This window comes from Xenopus tropicalis, chromosome 9 (assembly GCF_000004195.4).
Source record: "Xenopus tropicalis strain Nigerian chromosome 9, UCB_Xtro_10.0, whole genome shotgun sequence".
Classification (NCBI taxonomy): Eukaryota; Metazoa; Chordata; class Amphibia; order Anura; family Pipidae; genus Xenopus; species Xenopus tropicalis.
In genome coordinates this window covers 20,341,932-20,364,297 of record NC_030685.2, presented here as the reverse complement: position 1 = coordinate 20,364,297, position 22,366 = coordinate 20,341,932, and the positions used below count along the sequence as shown (strand labels likewise).

At 44.4% G+C, this 22,366-nt stretch overlaps 2 protein-coding genes across 2 annotated transcripts in view; one reads left to right on the top strand and one right to left on the bottom strand.

The window, feature by feature from the left end:
• The window catches only part of coro7 (coronin 7), a 79,410-nt gene that overhangs the window by 15,325 nt on the left and 41,719 nt on the right, over positions 1-22,366 (bottom strand). The gene's annotated exons all lie outside the window — the stretch shown is intronic.
• vasn (vasorin) lies at positions 7,424-21,551 on the top strand. The gene is given in 2 exon segments (NM_001005036.1): positions 7,424-7,684; positions 19,073-21,551. A coding segment is annotated over 1 exon segment (1,986 nt). The 5' UTR covers positions 7,424-7,684; positions 19,073-19,082; the 3' UTR covers positions 21,069-21,551.

The following is a 22,366-nucleotide window of genomic DNA, read 5'->3' as shown; positions in this document are numbered from 1 at the left end:
GCCCTCTCTCCTCATTTACGTCACCTCCCTAGACCTCTCTCATACTTGCCCCTAGCTCAGATTCCCAAATTTCTACCTCTTGCTCTCTTCACCTCCTCTTCTCCTATGCCCCCCAGGGCTGGGAACTCTTCCCCAGGAACCAAAGGCCCGTGGGAAGTAAACAGTTACCACTCACCCATGTTATACACAGAGGCCAAACAGAAGGGGGAAAAAAGCAACAACTCTTAATTGTGACGTTCCTCAGACAGTCATATAGCTCAAATAACAAAATATTACATGTATTCCCAAGGCTTGATGCTAACCAATACGCACACGCATATCTAGAACTCATCGGCTGCTCTGGATAAGTGGCAAGTTATGCAGTACAGAAGATTCTGACAACACTGACACAGTTATTTCCAGCATAGTAAATATTACCCCCTCCCCACACACACACAGAGGGTGTCTACTTTTAGATTATTATTATTAACATTTATTTATAAAGCGCCAACATATTCCGCAGCGCTGCACAATAGGTTAACTTTTAGTAGATTAGAACTGAATCCATTCTTCAGCAATATTTCAGTTGGTCATTATTTATTTTGTATAGCAGAGACCCCAGCAACCAAAAAAAACCACACAAACAAACTGTGATGGTTCAAGTTTATTGTTATTGTTATTTTCAACTGTTTTTTATTCCCAGCAGCAAATTCCCAGTAAATATTACCCCCCCCCCAACAAAAGAGGGTGTCTACTTTTAAATTAACTTTTAGTAGATTAGAAATGAACCCATTCTAAGCAATATTTCAGTTGGTCATTATTTATTTTGTATATCAGTGACCCCCAGCAGACAAAAAAACAAACAAACAAACTGTGATGGGTTCAAGTTTATTGTTATTCTTATTTTTAACGGTTTATCATTTTTTTTCTGCTCCTCTTCTACAGACCTAACCGAGCCATCAGATAGAGGACTGCATCAACGAGCATATGCGGTCCCCGCTCCCACAGAAAATCAAACCTGCCCAATCAAGATCTGGCCAATTTTAGGCCATATATCGATTGGGTAGGCCTCTCAGTGGTGCCTATACATGGGCAGATAAGCTGCCAAATCAGTCTGAAGGACTGATTTAAAAAAATGAATTATTTGATTAAAATGGAGCCTTCCTGTAATTTGGATCTCTCTGGATAACGGGCCCTAAACTTGTATTTAGTTGGCTGGTGGGGGGCTGTGTGGGCCTCTGTGTACTTGAAATGCCAGGGACTAATTTGATTTTCAGCCTGGACCTGATTAAAGTGGTTCGGCTCTTCTTGTGCTATTGTGCTCTTTGCACAAGCAATGCGGCTCCCCCTCACACTGCTCCGATGCTCAGAATAGTAAGCATGGGATGCGGGGGGGGGCCAGCATCTGAAAGGCCGCCTCTGGGGTCCAGAGATGGAATAATGTAGTAAAGTAATATAGTAATTTTTAAAAAAGGTAGTAGACTTAATGGCGGCCTTGGAGCCAGAAGAACAGTTTACATGAGGTATCTTTCTCCAGGCAGCATTACTGCAAGGGTGACTTAGGAGTTATATGTGCTACCACAGAACATATACGGTTCTAAACCTTCTTTACTGCCCTCAAACACTTACACACTTAAAGGAACAGTAACATCAAAAAATTGAAGTGTTTTAAAGTAATTAAAATATAATGTGCTGTTGCTCTGCAAAAAAATTGTGTTTTTGCTACAGAAAAGCTACAATATAAATAAGCTGCTGTGTAGCAAGGGGGCAGCCATTCAAGCTGGAAAAAAGGAGAAAAGGCACAGGTTACATAGCAGATAAGCCCCATATAATGGGGATTTATCTGTTATCTTCTAAGTAACCTGTGCCTTTTCTCCTTTTTTCCAGCTTGAATGGCTGCCCCCATGGCTACACAGCAGCTTATTTATATAAACTATAGTAGTCTTTCTGAGGCAAACACTACAGTTGTACCAGTGCAGGGCAACAGTACATTATATTGTAATTACTTTTATACACTTTCATTTTTTGGTGTTACTGTTCCTTTAATGATCCCACCTCTTCTGTTCACCCATTATTCTACTGTGTGGGGGTGCTTCTGATGCCACCCTATACTCTTTTGCATCAGAATATCCAATTTGGGTTTCTGCACTTGAAATGATACATTTCTTTTTTAAAAGAAAATAAATTTGGCTTTTTGCTGCCCTAGTTACCTGGTGCACACTGCCCCATGGCAGCACCCCTGCTCATTGTCCCCCCTACAGCATGAGTGCAAAATGGATGTGTGAGCTATAACTCCCATTTCCCTCAGGGCAGTGGGTTTCATGAATCCAAATCAATAACTTCCATACAATGTAAACAAATGTAGAAACAAAATGGCCACCATTTGGCTTTTGTAACCATGGCAATGACTATGCAGCAGTGGGTTCAAGTAAGGAATTTTCTATTTATGTTATGGCTGTTGTGTAAATAAAGCTGGGAATGTCTATACAAAACCACTGAGGTTAATTGGGCTCGTGTTTTGTACAAAGGCATTGGCTCCTCTTCCAGTGACCCCTTTGGTCGGCCGGGGAACTCTCTCACACATCTTCCCGTCTCTCCTGTCAAACACTGCTCAGAGATTTATCTCTGGAAATATCTGAAGTATAGTAAAGTAAGGGGGGAGACCGTGAGAGAGAAGGGGATGGGGGACAGGAAGAGGACTTGGATTTGTGTGAAAGAGGCAGAAAGGAAAGCGTGAGAGAAGGGGGACGTGAAAAAATAAAAAAGGGGAATAAAGAGGGAGGTCATTATACTGAGCAGTAGCTGGGTCTCTGTGGGAGGAATGTGGGGGTGAATGGGAGAATGCATACTGCATATGGTCCTGGGCAGCTTTAAGCTCCTAATTTAGTGATCAGACTCTCCCGCTGTAGCGGAACTAAAACTCTCTGAATATCTAAGGAAGACAGAGTGTGGAGAGCTTTAGTCCAGCAAGAGCACGATAGTCTCAATTTCTTTCCATTTTACAGAGCATTTACAGTAAGATCAACTCAAATACATTTTGTTCTAGATACTACAGATTTATTTGCTCCCTCTCTCTCACATACTGCTATTTAAAGGGAGAGTTCACTTGTATATACTTGGTCTTCATTATTTATTATGTATGGTTTTTAATGATTAGCTTTATTATTCTTCTTCCCATACCCAGCTTGCAAATGAAAATGCTATCTGATTGCCAGGGTCGCTCAACAATGACACAACATGGCACAACAAAACCCCTAAATCAACTGTAATAGTTCAGTCTCATTGATATTCTTTTTAAATGCTTATGATTCTTTAACTGTCCCTCTCTTAGGGCGAAAATGTAAGTCGCCAGTGGGATGGCACACGCGGCGGCGCGATTTTGTGCAAATCGCCGAAGTTGCCTCGCGAGGCTTTTTCGACGATTTGCGTGAAATCGCGCCGCCGCGTGTGCCATCCCACCGGCGACTTACATTTTCGCCGGTGGGATGGCAGGGGAAGGCAACTCAGGGAGATTAGTCGCCCGCGAACAGGGAGTTTTGTCGCGGGCGACTAATCTCCCCGTGTGCCAGATTCCACAGAGCAATGCAGAATCTGATAAAACTAATTACCAGTTCACTGAGAAGCCCCTAACAATGAGAAGCTCAAAGGCAACTGCTTGAGAGAGGAGGGGTTTGTTTGTGTAAAGGTAGATAAGGAGCTTGGAACAAATTGCCCTGTTTATAAAGCAAGGGGAAGGTACAGTGAACATAACCCTACTTTAAAATTAGTGGTTTAAAAATATGGATTTCTTAAAATTAAAACAATAGGCAGAGTGATATTTAAACACAAGTCCTATTTAACGTGCTCATTTTTAGCAGTTTATAGGTGTATACTGTCCCTTTAAGCCGTTTATTTTTTATTATTATAAAGGCTCAAATAATATGTCTTAGGTTGTTGATATGCAAAACAATACAATAAGGCCTACTGGCTCTCATAGCTTTTCAGTGCACCTATTGGTCCCATGGGTCCCACTGCCCAACAATGCCATCAGATCCTAGACAGCCCGTCTGCATGAAAATCTACTGATGCCTCTGAGCATCCCCTGAGCAAACCCCTGAAAGCAACAGGGGCGACATTTTCTGAATCCAGTAAGATGGGTTATTATGGATCAGCTCCAGGCTGAGTGTGGCTCAGTACCATGTCCCTTGGGCCATTAGCCCAACAGAATGAATTGGCAAAACAAGATAAACAGCAGAAAGCCAACAACTCTGCGGCAGATTTACTATGCCATTTGATGAAGAGGGGGGTATATTTAGCAACAGGAAAACTGCAGGTATGCAGAGCAATAGGTTTAGGAATGCCATGCGGCACCGCCCGTGCTCTGAATACCGATGACAGCATAGCCCCTATGTGCTTGGCTGGGCCCGCTCTCTATTTATAGGTGACAGGTAGCTCCGTGGTTGCTTTGTGCTGAGCAATGGCTCTTCTCCTTCCCAGTGCACAAACCTGTTGATGTGTCAGCGAAGTGACACGCGCGCGGCACCTGCTGTCCCTGGCGCACAGAACAGGTCCGGCCAGTCCCACAAATGTCACTCAGACAATTGGCAAGAAGCAGCATGCACCTGAGAGTCTGCGCCAGATTACGTTTACCCTTCTCTCCACACTCATTGCCCAATAATTCCTCAGGGCGTCAGCCGCCGAACATCTCCTCTCAGTGAACCTGACATGACAGGCAGTGACTCAAATCTTAAAGCGATACTAAAACAAAATTACAATGTTTTATATGATATATAGTCATACATGGATAGCTACGGGGGCAGTGTCTATAGGAGCATTAGTACTGAGTCTGTCTGTTTGACCTGACTGCTAAATGGGCATTTCGTTGGGCAATCTGACTACACACAGCGGTAGCCAATATGGGCCCTGATCTGTGCTGGATGTAGCAGTGTCAGATGCATTAGTGAAATGAGAAGCGCCCAGGTCTGAACTGGGATTCAAAATAGGCCCTGGCAGTTCAAGTACACAGAGGCCCAAACAGCCCCCCACCAGCACAATAAATAGTGACTGTCTAGGCATCTTACAGCAGCCCCTCTGGCATTTGCCAGATTGCCAGTCTGGGCCTGGAAGCAGCGTTCTACATCCTATTCAGATGCACTTTGGACCACAGATGGATCAATGCTGTTTAGCCAACCAAGTAAATGGCCAAATATTTAACCAATGTGTTGAATGTAAACACAACTGGGGCTCATTTATCTACACTGGGAAAACGTGCTTATTGGCAGTAATCCATAGTAACCAGTGATTGGATTTTTTTAAGGCAGCTGCAGGCAGAACAATGAATGCAACAATTTGATTGGTTGTTATGGGTTACTGCCCACGGGCAAATTTGACCCCTAGTGCCTGCATGCATGTCCTTGCTGTAGCACGTGGCAGGTTCAGGGTTCTGGTTGCTCCCATCCCTAGTGCGGTGTAGCTACGTGCCTTACCCCTAAAGGGACACCTCCCGGTAAGCTCTCGGCACATATAACATTGACGTTCAACCCTAAAACAGCTTTAGCATCTTTTTCTCTTAGTAGTCCTAAGCCTCTCCCATGCCCACACCTACTTTTATGGGCTAAATGCCATAAACTGCATCATTTAAGCCTGGAAAAGCAGAAATGAAGCTCACAGGAGAGCAATAAAACTATCTGCGCTGCTCCGCCCGGTCATCAAATTACCAGCCAGCCTTAGAGGGACACGCTGGCATCTAGTTTTGTGAGCCGGAGGGGCAAGGACAGATAACCTTTGGCACCCCAGCTTTTGCAGAAGTACAGCTCCAATCTACTCCCAGATCTGCAGCCAATCTGTATGTCGGGAGTTGTACATGTGAAGAATCTGGAGAACCAAAGGTTGCCTATCCCTGGCACACAGGCTAGCCTGCCCCCTTTCCATTGTTCCCTCTAGACCAGCAGTTGTTGGACATTTATGGTTCCTCTTGGACAGCCAACTTTTGGTCAGGGCCCCAATTAATGCGCATTCCTGGATTGGTATACTGGGCAATATCCACATATGTTCGCTGAGCCAAAATGCATTCTGCCCATTCTTTCATTTGAAAGATAAAGCATTTTTATTTTTACATGATAAAATACAAATGGGACTTTTATTTTACCACCCCCTCTTCCCACCCCTGGAATTAGGAGAGTGGGTGCAGTGGCACACCTATCAGTGGAGCAGACCTCATGACTGCAGGAAGGCCTGTGGGGAGAGGTGGCACAGTAGGCATCCGCAGGGCTGCTACCAGCCACATCGCCAAGCACATATACAGTAAGTAGTGATGTGCAGGTCAGGAAAAACCCGACCCTAACCCGCAGATCCTTAACCCGCACTGACCCTAACCCGCGAAATACTGCCACTGTAGGACTCGCACTAAACCTGTATGCGCTCTGTACATTACTTATGTGCAGGGCTTAGGTTCCAAGAAACTTTGGGGACAGACAAAGAGTGTACTTCTCCAGGCTGACCCGCACCCAACCTAAACCCACAATGATTGCTCAAATTTCAACCCTTACCCACCTGACCTAAGGTCTGCACATCACTACATGCAAGGGCTGCTGGGGGCCTGGGGCCAGTAACATACACAAGTGGGAAAACTGGCACAATCTTCCATGTAAAGTACAGGGCTCCCTAGTGGCTACAGTGCTGCTGAACAATTAATAAGTGCAAATGAATTACAGACCATATATTATAGGGTGACATATACGGCACTTATACTAGTGTTACTGCTGTACCCTGTTCTTAGTAAATGAGCCCCATTATATAAAACAAATTTAGCCTTATTCATGTTAAACATAACTAAGCTTTCTTTGTGGGTGCTATATACCTACACACAACCACTGCATCTGCTAAAACCTGACTAAATGGGCATCTGCTAATCATCTGGTCTAAACTAATTGCATCAACTTTGGAGAGGTCATAATCCAGAAGGGGGGGTTAACCCCTGCACTGCCAGACAGGGTCTCACTAATAACAATGACCTGGAATCCTATATAACATTCCTTTGCAGGAGTGGAATAATCCCCCTGTGTAACAACTTGCTGGGGCAGATTTTACTATTGGTAAAAAAGCACAATTGCTAACCTGGGGGGTGTCACTCGCAACTCTCTTCCAGCCCATCATAATTATGTATAACCCACCAATAGCACTGCTGGCACATAGTTCAGGTAGGCTCTGGGTATATAGGAATGTGACAGACATGGTTTGCTGGATTAGCCAAGGTCTGTGTGAGTGTAGGTATGGGGTCAGTGTGAGAGGTGTGGGGGGGGAGAGGTGTGTGGGGCTGAGGGGGGTTGGAGTTAGCCAATAGCTGCTGAGCAAGTACCGGAGGGAAGCTTAGACCTGCCCCTCTCCTGGTGACGCCTTCAATGCCCCAGGCACACACAGCATAACAGCAGCTAAACTATCACTTCCCCATCCAGAGTGAGGGAGCGAGAGACACACAGAGAGAGAAGGAAAAGCTGGATTTAGCCAGGAGAGGGGGAAAGAGGGGGGAACTGGCTGAGGGAAATCAGAAACACTGAGAGAAAGAAAAACAATAAGTGAGCTGAGTGAGAGAGGGAACAGAAAGGGGAACATAGAAGTGAAGAAGAGAAAATATCTAAGGAAAGGTAGCAGGGAATAGAGCGGTGACATTCCCATCATCTGGATGCCATTTGTCTGTTGGAACCTGTACACAGTGCCAAGCCGTAAGGTAAGAGCAGTGTTTCATTTGTTTACCCCAGCCCTTAGTGCTACTGCAGCTCTGCACATCTGTCTGGCCCAGGGCTGCTCTATAGAGCTTCACTCTGCTCCACTGCACTGAGACTGCAGCCAACCCATAATCACATCCACATACTTACGCTAAGCTTACAAAACTCCCAGTGCCCTCTGTCAGCCATAAATGCTCAAAGTTGTGGTTTAGCAACAGGGACCCGGGAACTATTTGGCAACTTTGTTTTACTTTATTATATAATGACTGTAAAAAACTGTGATGCATCCGGGACATCGAAACTTTGCGGCTGCGCTACAACTCTCAGCATCCCTGAATAGAGCTTGGCTGTCAAAGGATGCTGGGAGTTGTAGTGCAGTAAGTGACTGCTGTTGGGACATCCCAAAGATCTGTTGGGTCTAGCTGGGTACTAACCACAGAGCAGCTATCGGTTAGAGATGTTATGTAGTCGCACACAGGCATCGATTTAGTATCGTTATTATCACTGGCCTTAAATTGTAAGCCTTTGGGGCCAGGGCCCCTTCTAATGGAGTGTGCTACTGTACAAACCCCTGTTAAATGAGAAAATCACAGAAGCACACACAGACCTACTGTCTGCTTCCCACACAGTCGGGCAGCAATGTGTGCAGAGGAAGCAGCCTGGAAACCTCACAAAGCTCCCACAGAACTAATGAGGCTGCACAGCCCGAGCGCTGCCATCAATCCCTTGTGCACACACAGCCGCTGCCGCCACTGATTCCCATTCTGTTTGATCTCATGACACTGTGAAGTTATTCACTGCTCGGTCATGAGCGCTCTTGCAGCTGGCAGCCACTGGGTCTGACATGTGGCCAAAGGGGGCAGAGTGTCACTGTGAGGTTCATCCGCTCCCTTCATCTTCAGTCTTCTTCCCAAACCCAGCACCCAACAGTCATCCTCCCCCATTTCCCAGCACTGACTCTTTCTTCATCCCCCTCTTATCTCCAACCCCTCCAGCCAGAACCCCCCTTCTTATCTCCTACCCCTCCAGCCAGCACCCCCTGGCTAATGGCCCACCCTGGTTTTGCCTTCGCTATATTAGTGCACTGTAGCTCTCCTATACTGCGCAGTTTGCTTTAGGGGGTGCAAGTGGGGTGACCCTGCAGAGTAGCAGATACTCCATTGTGCTGCATTTATCTCTTTGCTTGTCAGCAGCTGTAGAGATACTGTGTATAGTAAAATAGGATGCTGCTGGGGAAAGGGCTGTAAGTGTGGCACATTGTGTATAGTAAGGCAAGATGGTGCCAGGGCAAGGTTTTTGCCTGATTGCCACCCCTCCCAGCTTTTGATCTTTCTCCCCAATTACTTTCCCCGTCTCTTTCTCCCATTATATATTGCACAACCCAGCCCAACACCTCTCTGCTTCCAACCACAACTCTCACTATACCTTGTAATGATAGAACCTCATGCCCATTACTCTCACACTGTAAGGAACTACAACACCCAAGGTAATGGTTGGCTAGGGATGCTAGGAGTTGCTGTGGTTTAAAGAGATGTGACAGAGTCCCATGGGACTCATACAGCTGCAAGCTTGGGGCAATACACATAGATACAAGTTGGGCATCAGTCAGGACCCCACCCCAGCACAACTGGCTGTCCGTATGGCTTTACCAGCGCATATGGCTACATAGCAGTTTAACTTGGCTTTAGTGTTCATTTGGATCTGTACCAATGGGAGTGAGCATCAACGCTGAACACAGAAACAAACCGGTTCTGATCTAAGTTAATGTCTGTTCCTGCTGGTACAGCCTGCCACATCAAAATGAGATCTATTAACACGTATAGGCCATGATTTCATTCGCACTGACTCACTTTTAACAAAATGTAATAACAGTCTGTAAATTGGACTTGCATGCTGCACTCAATAGGCCAGGGCAGATAGACCTACAGAGCATAGAGGTTATTAAGAATGAGCTGTATATGTGCCATGTAACAGATATAACATAGATTGTGCTGAACTTCCTGGGTTTTACATTTCTTGCAGTGCCACCTTTATTTCTAGGGCCCATGAACCCAAAAGTAATTTTATTTCTTTAGTTTTTTTTTACTAAAATAACATTATCCCATAAATTACTTAGAAAGGGAACCAATGAGACTCTACTGTATATTTTACTTTCTATATAATTAGATGCTGCGAGGGTGGTTCTATTGTGACAGGGTTTAATTACAACTACAAGCGCGCCTTTGAAAACCCAGAATTTAAGCCTGCGTTTTTTCTAAATAAGATTTTGTGGTCAGAGCAATGTTCTTGAGGAAATTACATCATGAGATGAGATTTTTGAATGGGAAACCAAAAATCCACACACCAAAGCTATTTCTGGAAGCTATATATAATATATATATATATATATAAAGCTCATATGCACATGTTACTGCCAATTTAATTAAGGGGGATCAGCTGCAGATAGCATACTCTACGTGTTATTTTCTATCAGACAAAAAAGTAATATTTCAATATCCATCACTTAATTAAAGTCAATTATATATTGATATCCATCCCTCAATAAAGCACAAGCCAATCATATATTGTTATATTGTTATCCATTCCTCAATAAAGCACAAGCCAATCATATATTGTTATATTGTTATCCATCCCTCAATAAAGGACAAGCCAATCACATTTTGATATCCATCCCTCAATAAAGCACAAACCAATCACATTTTGATATCCATTCCTCAATAAAGCACAAGCCAATCATATATTGTTATATTGTTATCCATCCCTCAATAAAGCACAAGCCAATCACATTTTGATATCCATTCCTCAATAAAGCACAAACCAATCAGATTTTCATATCCATCTGTGAATAAAAGTACTAGCCCTCTAACAAACTGTTCAATAAAGTCGCTTCAGGATTAAGTGGGAAGGGTTTTGGTGAGCTGAGATCCTTTAGATTCCCTATTACATTTATATAGAAAAGATTCATTAATAAGGGCCCCACTTGGCCCTCAACAATACTGGTCCCTGTACACTACTGCCTCCTTGTAGCTGCTGGGTCTTCTTCCACTGTAGCCCTGTTTCCTAGCCTTGGCACCCGGATGTTGTAGTACTACAACTGTCTGCATCCTTAGATCCTTGATTATATGTTAAAGGATGCTAGGAATTGTAGTCCAACAACATCTGGGGGCCCATGGTTAAGAAACAGTGCCCTGAATGAAGGGCCAGACCCACACTGACTGAGTGAGTGACTAATACAACTCATGGTTGCCTAAACTCTAATACCCAGCATCCCTCCAATAGCCGGACCTTAAACACAAGGCTAAGACTGTGCTCTCCATCTAAGTTTTCCCCACCAAGTCCATCTTTCCCTGAAGCCTAAGAAGTTGTTCCAATGACAGAAGCAGACTGAGGAGTGAGGGGTCACACACACACAGACAGTGGCAGACCACGGGTTAGGCGTTGGAGCTGTTTATTCCAATGGGACCCTCTATTTGTTTTGGATAAGGGCGGGTGCAAGTGATGCAGCTGCCAGCGCTGAACATCATCCCAGTCTCTGCGGCTGAGCTGCCGGGAGTGGTCGTAATTAAGGGGCTGGGTGGGGCAGGCAGGCTGTGAAGTGAAGCCTGGAATAGTTTAGGGGGTGGAATGGAGCCCCTGGTGCCTGGGTGTACGTAAGTATATTTATATACAAAATAACATACAGGCGCTGAGGTGTCCCATCTCTGGCCTGCTCCGAGCACACGTGGCACTGTGGGTTTTAGGGATAAAAAAAGCAGCAAAACCACTGCTGCAAACAAACTGCTGCAACACCACAACTCCCAGCATCCCTCTTCAGCTCCCTAACCAACAACGTTCATCAGATTAATGTGCCTGACATGTACTAACCCATAAGGGTGAATACACACAGAGCTACTTAGTAGCAGCTACTTGCCAGGGCTACTAAACACCACAATATACCCTGCTATAGACAATACTGAGAATTGCCTCTGCTAAACATATGAAGAGACGATCATCAGTAAATGATCAGCATTGTCTATTTTAGTAGCCGCAACAAGTAGCTGCTACTAGTAGCTCCGTGTGTCTTCACCCTAAGAAATTTGCTTTTAATCAGCTAACTGCTACCTGGTTGCTATAGGTTACAAGAAACATAGCAAACCTTGCACCTGTTATTGTTACCCCTATGAATTCCAGTCCCTGACAGGTCTATTGCCTTTTATTGACCTACTATCCCTGTTTGTAAGCCTTTTTCTCACTGTTTTCTGTGATTTATAACAAAGCACTTCCTCATTACTCCCAGCCTTCATACCCACCCATCATAGTAGCGCAATGCTTGTTTTCACAATCACTCTCGGTTGAAAAATGCCTCCTTTTCTCTACTTTCAATAAGTAAATGCCTATGACACACTCCAGTACCAAATACATATGCAGCAAGCAAGGGTGGACGGCTGCGGCTTCCCAGAATCCTTTGCTACAGCACTGCATCCAGTTTCTTTCTTATGTGTCAGTGGGAAGAGTGACTCTTTACTGATATTAAAGAATAGGGCAAAAATTGGCAACCTTTGACGATCCAACCATCTAGGAACTTTACGAGAGCACGGTAGCACGGCTCTATGTGGGAACCTAGAATTCTCTGCACCGAATGCTGTAATATATATATATGTATATATATGATATCAAAGTTTGGCAACTACAGTGCTACAGGTATGGTCGTACAGCTGTATGTGGCACCCCAGAATGTTTTGCTGAAGGACAGCTTTCCCAGTTCAGCCAGGGTGGGCCTACAACTCCCAGCATCCCTATCCCTGTTCAACTGGCAGGGAGCATGCTGGGAGTTATAGTTATTCAAGATAAAGGGCCACCATGACTCCCAGCTCTTCCCAACAGATGAACAGGTTAAGACAATGATGAGCCCTAATTAGTGCTTCGTTTGTTCCATTCCTGTATATGAAATGAAAGGCTGCCTCTCAACACCCAGGCATCACAACAAAGTACAATAAAATAGGCTTCTATTCAGGTGAAAACAGCTTAAGCTGCTGTGATTTTACAGCCAAAACACACAGTTTAATGATGTTCCCAGAAGGCGGCTCTACCTGTCTGTACCTCCATAATGAGAAATGGGACAATAGCCCTATTGCATCACAGAGAGGGATCATGCCAGCTTGGATGCCAGCCCACAGCTTTTCCTAATAATAGGCTTTGTATTGTGCTCTGGAGTGATTGTGCTTTCTAAAATGAAATCATACAGGCTAATTACCCTTTTCAGCCCGGGCCTGAGAGATGGATATACTGTAGGTAGATGTGCTGCACTGGGGCAGGGGTTTGCTTATTCAATTGCAAAAGGGACCTTTCTATATAAATGATTGACCTGCAGCTCTTGCTAAAGCATAACTGTCAGCTAAAGGTGGGAGTTGAGTGCCATCTTGCCCTTTTGGTGCCATCTTGCTTTGCTAAACCTGCTTCCCCTCTCTGGCGTCCCATTGGTGCAGTTCTGCAACAGCCAAAACAGGGCCTATATAAGGCCCAGTATAGAGAAATGGCCCAATTGGTGACAATGGCCACATCAGCGTGGGTTAAAAAGCTAACCTGGGAAAAGGAAGAAAGGATTTAGTTACAGAGCTACAATATTCTGCAGGCACACAGGGCTTAGCGCCTGATGCTTTCCAGATGGGCATTGTGTGATAATCTCAGAATAAACAAACTGCAATGTGTGGTACTGGGCCTGCCGGATAATTATTTCTCTTTATGGCTGATTGTTAAAGCAACATCATCATTCTCTCAAGTAAAACAAGAATACTCTGTACTAACAAACAGAACTGACTTGAACTGAGAGCTTGCAATCTACAGCTCCCCGCACTGCCATACAGTCATTTCCCATTCTCTCACACTGATGTTTTGCTTTGCTTTACAAGGGGGTGCCAGGGGAACATTGCTTTCTCCTATCAAACCATGCCCATTTAAAATCTGGGTAACGTTTAAAGGCAACATATATTTGTATATAATAATGATATAAGAAGTTCAGCCACATGGAACAGTTTCCCTTTAACAGTCTGGTGATAATGTCCCTGCCCCAGTGTTTATTTTCCTTATCTGGGGGACAGAGGGAAGGATTAATGACCTGCTGCCTTTGTGATGTTAACCCTGTCACCCTGCACTCTGGAACCAGAGGGAGAGACATCAGCGTGACCCAATAGCACGGCCCATTAGTGGGACCGGCCAGCAGGAACACATATCAGATCCACATTGACTCCTGTTTGGTTTCCTTGGAGCCTCTCTATTTCTGCAGTTTGTATCACAAACTCAGGTTTCCAGGGAAATCATAAAATCTGTTGTGAAGGAGTTGTGCAATGGCAGAAGCATTCCAGAAGTGACCGAGACTAAGCGAAAGCTCGCCAACATGTAGGGGCTGCATCGCGCATCCCTTCCAGCCTGTCTAAAATGGCAGAAATGCCTAAAGGGACAGTCAAGTTTAAAGGCAAATTGCCCTAATATAAAAAGCAAGCAATACATATGTATGTATGTGTATATGTATGTATGTATGTATGTATATATATATACCCCCTCCAACATGCACCTCATTGTTCAGTACATTTATGTTTAATATACTAGGGGTGCAGTTTTAAGATCTGGATTAGACAAATACACAGCATTCAGTTGAACTAAATACAGATGTAAACCTAAAATCTAAATTTGACTGAATATAATTCTAGGCAATGTTCCAATATAGACAAAGTAGCAGAAGTCAGCCTTGCACACTTCTTCCTAAACTTGTTACTCGGTTGGCCTCAGCTACAATGTTTTGAAAGTCAGGACCAGCAGTGCAGAAAATAGCAAGGGCAGACAGATACTGCTTCTCAATGATATTTTTTACAAATGCATTTAAAAGTAGGGGAAATGCGTAATTAATGTATACTGGAAACTGCTTAGAATAACAATTTCTTTCATTAGGCAATTCTTTATTTTTGAGTTTGCCTTGAGAGGAAATCGCGTTGCTGCGTATGCCATCCCACCGGCGATTTACATTCTAGCCGGTGGGATGGCATTACGGGGAGATTAGTCGCCCGCAACAACGAAGATTTGTCTCCCCGTGTGTCACTGCCCTTAGGGTGAAGACACACTGGGCTACTAGTAGCAGCTACTTGTCACGGCTACTAAACTCCAGAAAACACCCTGCCATAGACAATACTGAGAATTGCCTCTGCTAAAACACACGTACAGAAAATGATCAGTAAATGATCAGCATTGTCTATTTTTATAGCTGTCACAAGTAGCTGCTACTAGTAGCTCTGTGTGTCTTCACACTAAAGGAGATGGAAGCCCCTTTTGAAGGTATGAAAGCTGACATTGACTGCGCTCATTTAAAAGCACCTGGGGAAAACAAGTTTTCCTGTACCCAGGTTACATTTTTCAGTGTAAGTTTAAAGAATGTTACAAATGCCGCAACGTGACTGATCCTAAATACAAGCAAGGTCCTTTATTGTGAAAGAAATGTTATGTTAGCCACCTGGCAAAACATACACATGTCGTTTGTAACTAACAAGGCTAGTGCATACATAATGTGGCTGATATATAGGTGTCTCGCCGGCTATTGTCTTCATACATAACCTATATGTCTGTACCATTGTATCATGAGTGCTCGGATACAAACAAATGTCTGAGAGTAGAGGAACAGACACGATTAACTTACAGTCTTACACGATTGCCTGTTATATGAAAGTATACAGATTACTGCTACATTGTCGAATATTTGGTCAGTGCTCTGCATTACCACATACATATAGATAGATAGGTATATAGATAGATAGATAAAAAACACCCATGAAACATCAACCTGCAAAGGAACCAAATCCAGGTGATTTTGCCCTCGCCCACGGCATGCCCCAAGCATACCCTGCCATTCCACCATTCCACTAACTGACACCTGTGCAGGATGGTATAAATGCATGGGACTCCAGAAGAGTTGACTTATCCTACAAATTCCTAGAACAATACTGTCCTAAATTTTCATCCTATGCTATTGGCCAATTTTCTGTAATTCTAAATGTTTGGGGTGGCCAAATGTCATACAAAGAGGTCTATGGAGATCCTGGCCATGTTGGGGACCATAACAATCTCTTTGGGGGCAGGCACTGCCCCAAAATATTTAGGACAGGGAATTAGTGCTCCCCTACTTCTCAGCATAGGTATATGAACTGCAGGCTGGCATTCCAGGAAAGCAGTTCCCTGCTAAATCTCAGTCTAACAGGCTATTCACTCAGGGCCCTGCAATCAGTGTTATGGGTGCCAGACCCACTGTCTAGGACAGACTTGGACTGGGATTCAAAATTGGCCCTGAAGTACACAGAGGCCCAAACAGCCCAATAAATAGTGACTGCCTGTGGCATGCCAGAACTCGCAGACTGCCAGTCTGGACCTGGTCTGATACCACTACATCAGGCTAAATACCCACAAATGTATTCAAGGTGTTCTGTGTTTAAGCGTTGGCTGCACCTCAGTATTCTCTATCTATGAAATATGCCCCTAATGCACTGGGATTTAGTAATATATGTCCAAATGCATCAAGGGCAGGTAAAGGTATCTATTGATCAGTTTCCATTCCCCATTTAGAGTATAATCCTCCCACTGGCATACTCTCAATGTGCCCACGAGCACAGCATACCTACTAAGGTATCCTAGGCTCTTTCACATATGGGTCATTAGTGATTTGTGCAGCAAACTACTAGCAGTGTGTCCTAGCGCACAGCACTGGATGCAGCAACTTTAATCCCTAAGACTATGTTCCCCCAGGGCCAACACATACTTAACGTACAATCTACTTTCCTGCATTCCACTCCACCAAGCTGAAGGGGTACATTGGACCAAATATTACCTCCATTGCTGTCAGAACCTCATGTCAAAAATGTCAGAACTGTGGCAGCCGGAACTATGGTTTGCAAGTAGGGGGGCTACAACTCTGCTCTTATGTGTGTTACGACAGCAGGGGTGCATGCTTTTGCTACTTTTATCATTGTCATACCTGCAGGCATTTCTCCAACAGACAAAGGCCGGGGATCATGGGATTTGTAGTCTGGCACCACTGATCAGCTGCACATAAAAGTGTTTGATTTTTGTGATTCACAATCACGTTAAACCTGACTGATTCCTATAAAAAAAAGGTTCCACTCCATTTTAGCTCCTCACACTTTTTCTTTATTCTTTTGTTTCACACTGAGGTATTTATTTTTACCTCTACAAAGAACAGTGGGGGGAATTCAGGCGATCAAAGGGGTCTGTGTGTGTGCGAGGGGGCGGGGGAGTCTGTGTAGAACAGAAGTGCTTTCGTGTTGCGGCCTGCACACACCGATTGTGCAGATGGCTTGTGACACCTGTGGGTAGAATGGGGACTGGCTAGAAAGGAAGACCTGGGGGTCGTTAGACCAAGTCATGACCATTTTGCCCCAGGTAGTTGTGAGACAGGATTCCTCTCTGTATCAGTTAAGATGAATACCTACCACTCCCTGGGGCCTATGATCTTGAGCCTCCTCAAATGAGGGACCTGGCTGATCTTTATACCATGCAACAAGTTCACCAGCGCGTGCTGACCTTTAAATGTCAATACGGCAACTATCTGAAGTCAGTTAACGGGGAAGAAGATTAAAAATATTAACCTGTTATACACCTTAAAGAGAACATAAACCCAAAATGCAAATTCTGCCTAATGATCTTATTTCCATTATACATTCACTACACATTATCTGTCCTTTTCTATAGTCTCTCAAAACAATGCAGCAGAAGTCAGTGTTGCTTGCATCTTCGTCTGTACCTGCCACATTGTTTCAGTAGTCAGAACCAGCAGAGAAAGGACAGACACTACTTTCAGCAGCAGTTATGTTTATGAATAACTAAAATCAAGGAAATGGTGGAATGAATGTGTATTGGATAGCTGCTGAGAGTGCCATTTTTTTTACATTGGGAAATATTTACATTTGTGTTTTATATTGTATATTGTATCAGAGAGCTTCTGTAAGAGAAGCAGACCCTGACTGTTAAAATAAAATCTTGGGGCCCAAGAACTAGATGTTCTCTACTAACAATATCCAATTGTGTTTGTGATTCTGGTGAAATGTTTGTCTGTACATGTAAGCTGTTAGGTCTTGTGTTTGTACCCCTTACCCTGGAAAGCGATGTGGGGGAACGATGGTGCTATATATATTTATATATATATAATTATAATCACCATATATAATACAGCCTGGAAGACATGGGCTTCAGCATTTAATTCTTCATAAATAAATTATATCTCCTGCTGTAACAGTCTGCTAGGAGATTATGAACTGTAGATGGGATTTACCCCCCCAAAGTTCCTCCAGAACCACAAGACCTGCACCCCCCCTGCCAGTAATTAGTGGGCCTGACTCCATGCTCCATCTGTAACATCTCCAATTCCTGGCTTTCTCCCTGTCTATTTCTCCCTCCTTCCACCTCTGTTCTACCCCCCTCACAGCTGCACATTCCTCAAAATATTACCTGCTCCCACTGACCCCATCATTAACCCTGTCAGCTCAAGGCACCATTGTATATTCATGCGTCTACTCCCTGCATCCACCTATGCTGCCCGACACATACAGCCATGTAGTAGTAGATGCACACATACTGCTATAGGATTAAATACAGACAGTGTGTGTTGCCCAGACCTAATGTACAAACCCAGGGCTGCCCCTTCATTCCTTAGAACTGGAATGCATACAAAATCCACGCACTATCTGAGAGGCACAGAACCCAGCACAGCCGGACAGTATGCATCTAGGGTTGTGCCAACTCACCCCAAACTGGACACACACTGAACCCACTATTACTTCCAGCTGCCTGAGCCAGAATTCCAGGAGCAGTAGTCCCAGATTAGCTTCCCTAATATTGCAACTAGGTGGCCACCAACCTGGCTTCTATATCACCATTATGCTATTAGAATGGTAAATGGGGTGGAGCAGGTTGCATACCATAAGGGCTCTGTTTATACACACAGGGCAGGGCCTGACAGGCAAAAGCCTTTTTTAAGCCAGAGGTGAAAGGCCATAAAGCCTAAATGATAAGGTCCAAATTGCTAGGGCTAAAAGTTAACTATTTAAAGACGATGCTGCTTTAAAGTCATCCATCCCTGCATAATAGGCTGAGCTGTGCACTGCTCACTGCAAAGCTACAGAGAAGCTCAATCATGTTCTTGCTCTTTTTGTTGTTTTTGCTTCAGAACGTTGCTCTTTTACTGCTCTCTGAGGGTCATTGCTCTTTTGCCTGTGAGGCAATGATAAAAGCATGCTTTTCAACACTGTATGGACAACATTAGGCTGCAATGTCAGTGCTAATAATAATCTAACTCTGCATAGTGTTGGAATATTCTTGGTACTTGATCAATAACAAGGTTTTTTTTTTCATTGCAGGTCTCCCAAGATGTGGCATCTGCTAGTATGGATTATTCTGCTTGCCACTGCCCAACAGATGATTACTGAAGGTTGCCCAGCTGGCTGCCAGTGCAATACGCCACAGACCGTGTTCTGCCTTGCACGCAAGAACTCAAACTTCCCACGAAGTGTGCCCCCTGACACTCTCAATCTGTATGTATTTGAGAATGGCATCAGCTCCATCGAGGAGAGCAGTTTTATTGGGCTAAATGGTTTACATCTCCTAGACCTCTCTCACAACCAATTATCTAGTCTCCCAGGTGGAGTATTCAGGAACTTGGCCAACCTGAGCAACCTAGACCTTACATCCAACCAGCTGACAGAGATCTCTGCAGACACCTTTCAGGGTCTGAGCCGGCTGGAGAGGCTGTACCTCAATGGAAACCGTATCCGCAGCATTCACCCAGAAGCTTTTAAGGGTATTGAAAGTCTGCTGGAACTCAAGCTGAGCAACAACCAACTGGTAACACCTCCAGCTTTTTCTCTGCCCCATCTCTTGCTCCTTGATCTGAGCTACAATGCAATTCCTGTAATCCAACAAGGGGTCTTTAATGCAGGCAATATTGAGTCTCTTCGTCTTGCTGGTCTTGGTTTGAAAGAAGTACCAGAAGAGTTGCTGAGTGGCCTCAAGAACCTTCATGAACTTGACCTGTCTGACAACCAGCTGGACAAAGTACCTCCAGGGCTGCATGGGTTGACAAAACTAAACATTGCTGGTAATGTGGGATTCTCTCAGATCCAAGTGGATGACCTTTCAAACCTTCCTGCACTACAAGAGCTAGATTTAAGTGGGCTCAGCCTACAAACCCTGCCAAAGGGTCTATTTAGATCTTCCAAACGCCTGCGGGCTGTGAGCCTGGCACAAAATCCATTCAACTGTGTTTGCTCGCTAGGCTGGTTATCAGAATGGATGCGGGTTAGTGGAGTGGTACTGCTGCGGCCAGATGAGACACGCTGCCATTTTCCTCCTAAAAATGCTGGCAAGACTTTGAGGCAGCTGCGGGATTCTGAGTATGGATGCCCAGCACCAACAACTATTCAGATGCCATCAACAATGCCACCAAGCACCACCACTGGGCCACCCACAACCACTAAGCACTTGCAGACTGAAGCCCCAACTACTGCCTCCACTACAACTACCACCATCCCTCACCAGGAGCAGGAAGAAGACACTCAACCATTTCAATTTGACTTTGAAGACACTTTGTGCCCACCCCAGACTTGTCTGAATGGAGGTTCCTGCCATCTAGATCCCACTGGCCAACTGGAATGTGAATGCCCACCTGGATTTCAGGGCACCTATTGCGAGACTGGTCCAGTCACACCAGCTGTAGTTACAGAGATGTACATAGAACAGGTGAAAATCATTGAAGTGACCGTTAGCTCTATTCGAGTTGATCTTCAAAGTTACAGCCAAAACAAAGAAAAGCTAAGGGCAATCAGACTAACTGTGCGTAATCTGTATGGTGCAGACCGTCGGCCTATGATATATAAGTTACCTCCTACTCTGCCTGAATACACAGTGAGGGCATTGTCCTCCAATAGTTCCTATTGGGTATGCCTTGGGTCACAGGGTGAGGGAGGTCCAGAAGAGGATCTGTGCACTGAAACTCACACTTTAGGAGAACCTCCAAAGCACAGTCCCCAAGTCACCCAATCCCAAGAAGGAAACCTTACCCTGGTGCTAGTGCCTGCGGTGGCTGCTGGGATCCTTCTGTCTGCAGCAGTAGCAGCCGCAGCTTGCTATGCTAGGAGACGTAAGGGAAAGGGACACTCTGTTGAGGATGGTGGTCCTCTAGAAATGGATGGAGTAAAAAAAGGACTAGATGGGAAGGGTGAGGTCAAAAAACTATCAGAGGATCCAACTGGGCCTGAAAAAACTGGTGCAGAATCAGAGGAGCCTCTAATGGACTCAACAAGGATTGGGAACAATAATGATGCACCCACAGGCAGACTCCCTCATTCATATTTCTAACCAAGGCACAGATATGGTGACTGTGAAATCTTTTATTTGGTCGGTATACACTCCCAGTCATAAGATGATTGGACTTTGAGAACATCATGGTGCAAGGCAATGAAAAGTGCAACAACTGCTTTCTCATCTTTGGTGAAGAGTGCCAGAAAGTAAGCCTGACGTACTTAAGCACTGCTTTGGAGCTTCTGCCGTCGCAGCACAGTGTTACACATGCTACCGCTTGGAGAGGCAATGTCCAAGAGATAGTTATTCACAGACTCTAAACATTAAGGAACAGTTGGTCTTTTTTTTCAGACTGATACCCTACCAAGTTTGGAGAGACTGTAGGGATTTTCATTTAGGCTGGACCTGTGAAGGGGAAAAGTCAAGTTTTGATTGGGCCTGGATTTTTAGGTGCCTATTGCTGGACAAGATGGCGCCTTATAGTATTGATTCATGCCAGGATACAAAACTTATTTCCATTTAATAAAGACTTTCTTACAACCCTTTGTGTTTTTATGTTTATGCCTTTATTTGTCGGTGGTGGACCCTAGTGTAAGCCAATACTTGTGGTAGGAAGTCCTTAAATCAGATATGGGTATGGAAAGTAGCAATATTAACAAGAGATCTGCTTACAAGGTCCTAGTAGAACGTGAAATTCAGATGACCAGCCTGTGACTTTCAATTAGATGTTGCCAAATTGTTGGGCTCGTTCTGAAGGCCATTTAGGGTGACATTTAAGGGAAATGTTTAATTGACTTACTAGATCAGGCTTGGACTAGCAATCTGTGGGTTCTGGCAAATGCCAGAGGGGCTGCTGTAAGATGCCATAGACAGTCACTATTAATTTGGCTGGGGGGGGCTGTTTGGGCCTCTGTGTACTTGAAATGCCAGTCCAGAAATATACTCCTACACACACCAAGCCATGCCAGGTTGAGATATAGGATGAAAACGTATTTGCTCCTCTAGTTATACAGGTATAGGATCCATTATCCAGAAACCCATTATCCAGAAAGCTCCAAGTAACAGAAAGGTCATCTCCCATAGACTCCATTATCAGCAAATAATTTACATTTTTAAAATCTGTAACAATAAAACAGTACCTTGTACTTGATCCTGACTAAAATAATTAATCCTTAATGAAGGCAAAACAATGCCATTGGGTTTACTTAATGTTTAAATGATTTGCAAGTAGACGTATGGTATGGTGATCCAAATTATGGAAAGATCCCTTATCTGGAAAACCCCAGGTCCCAAGCATTCTGGATAATAGGTCCCAGTTCCAGAAACCATGGCTGAATGACTAATACACTAATGTT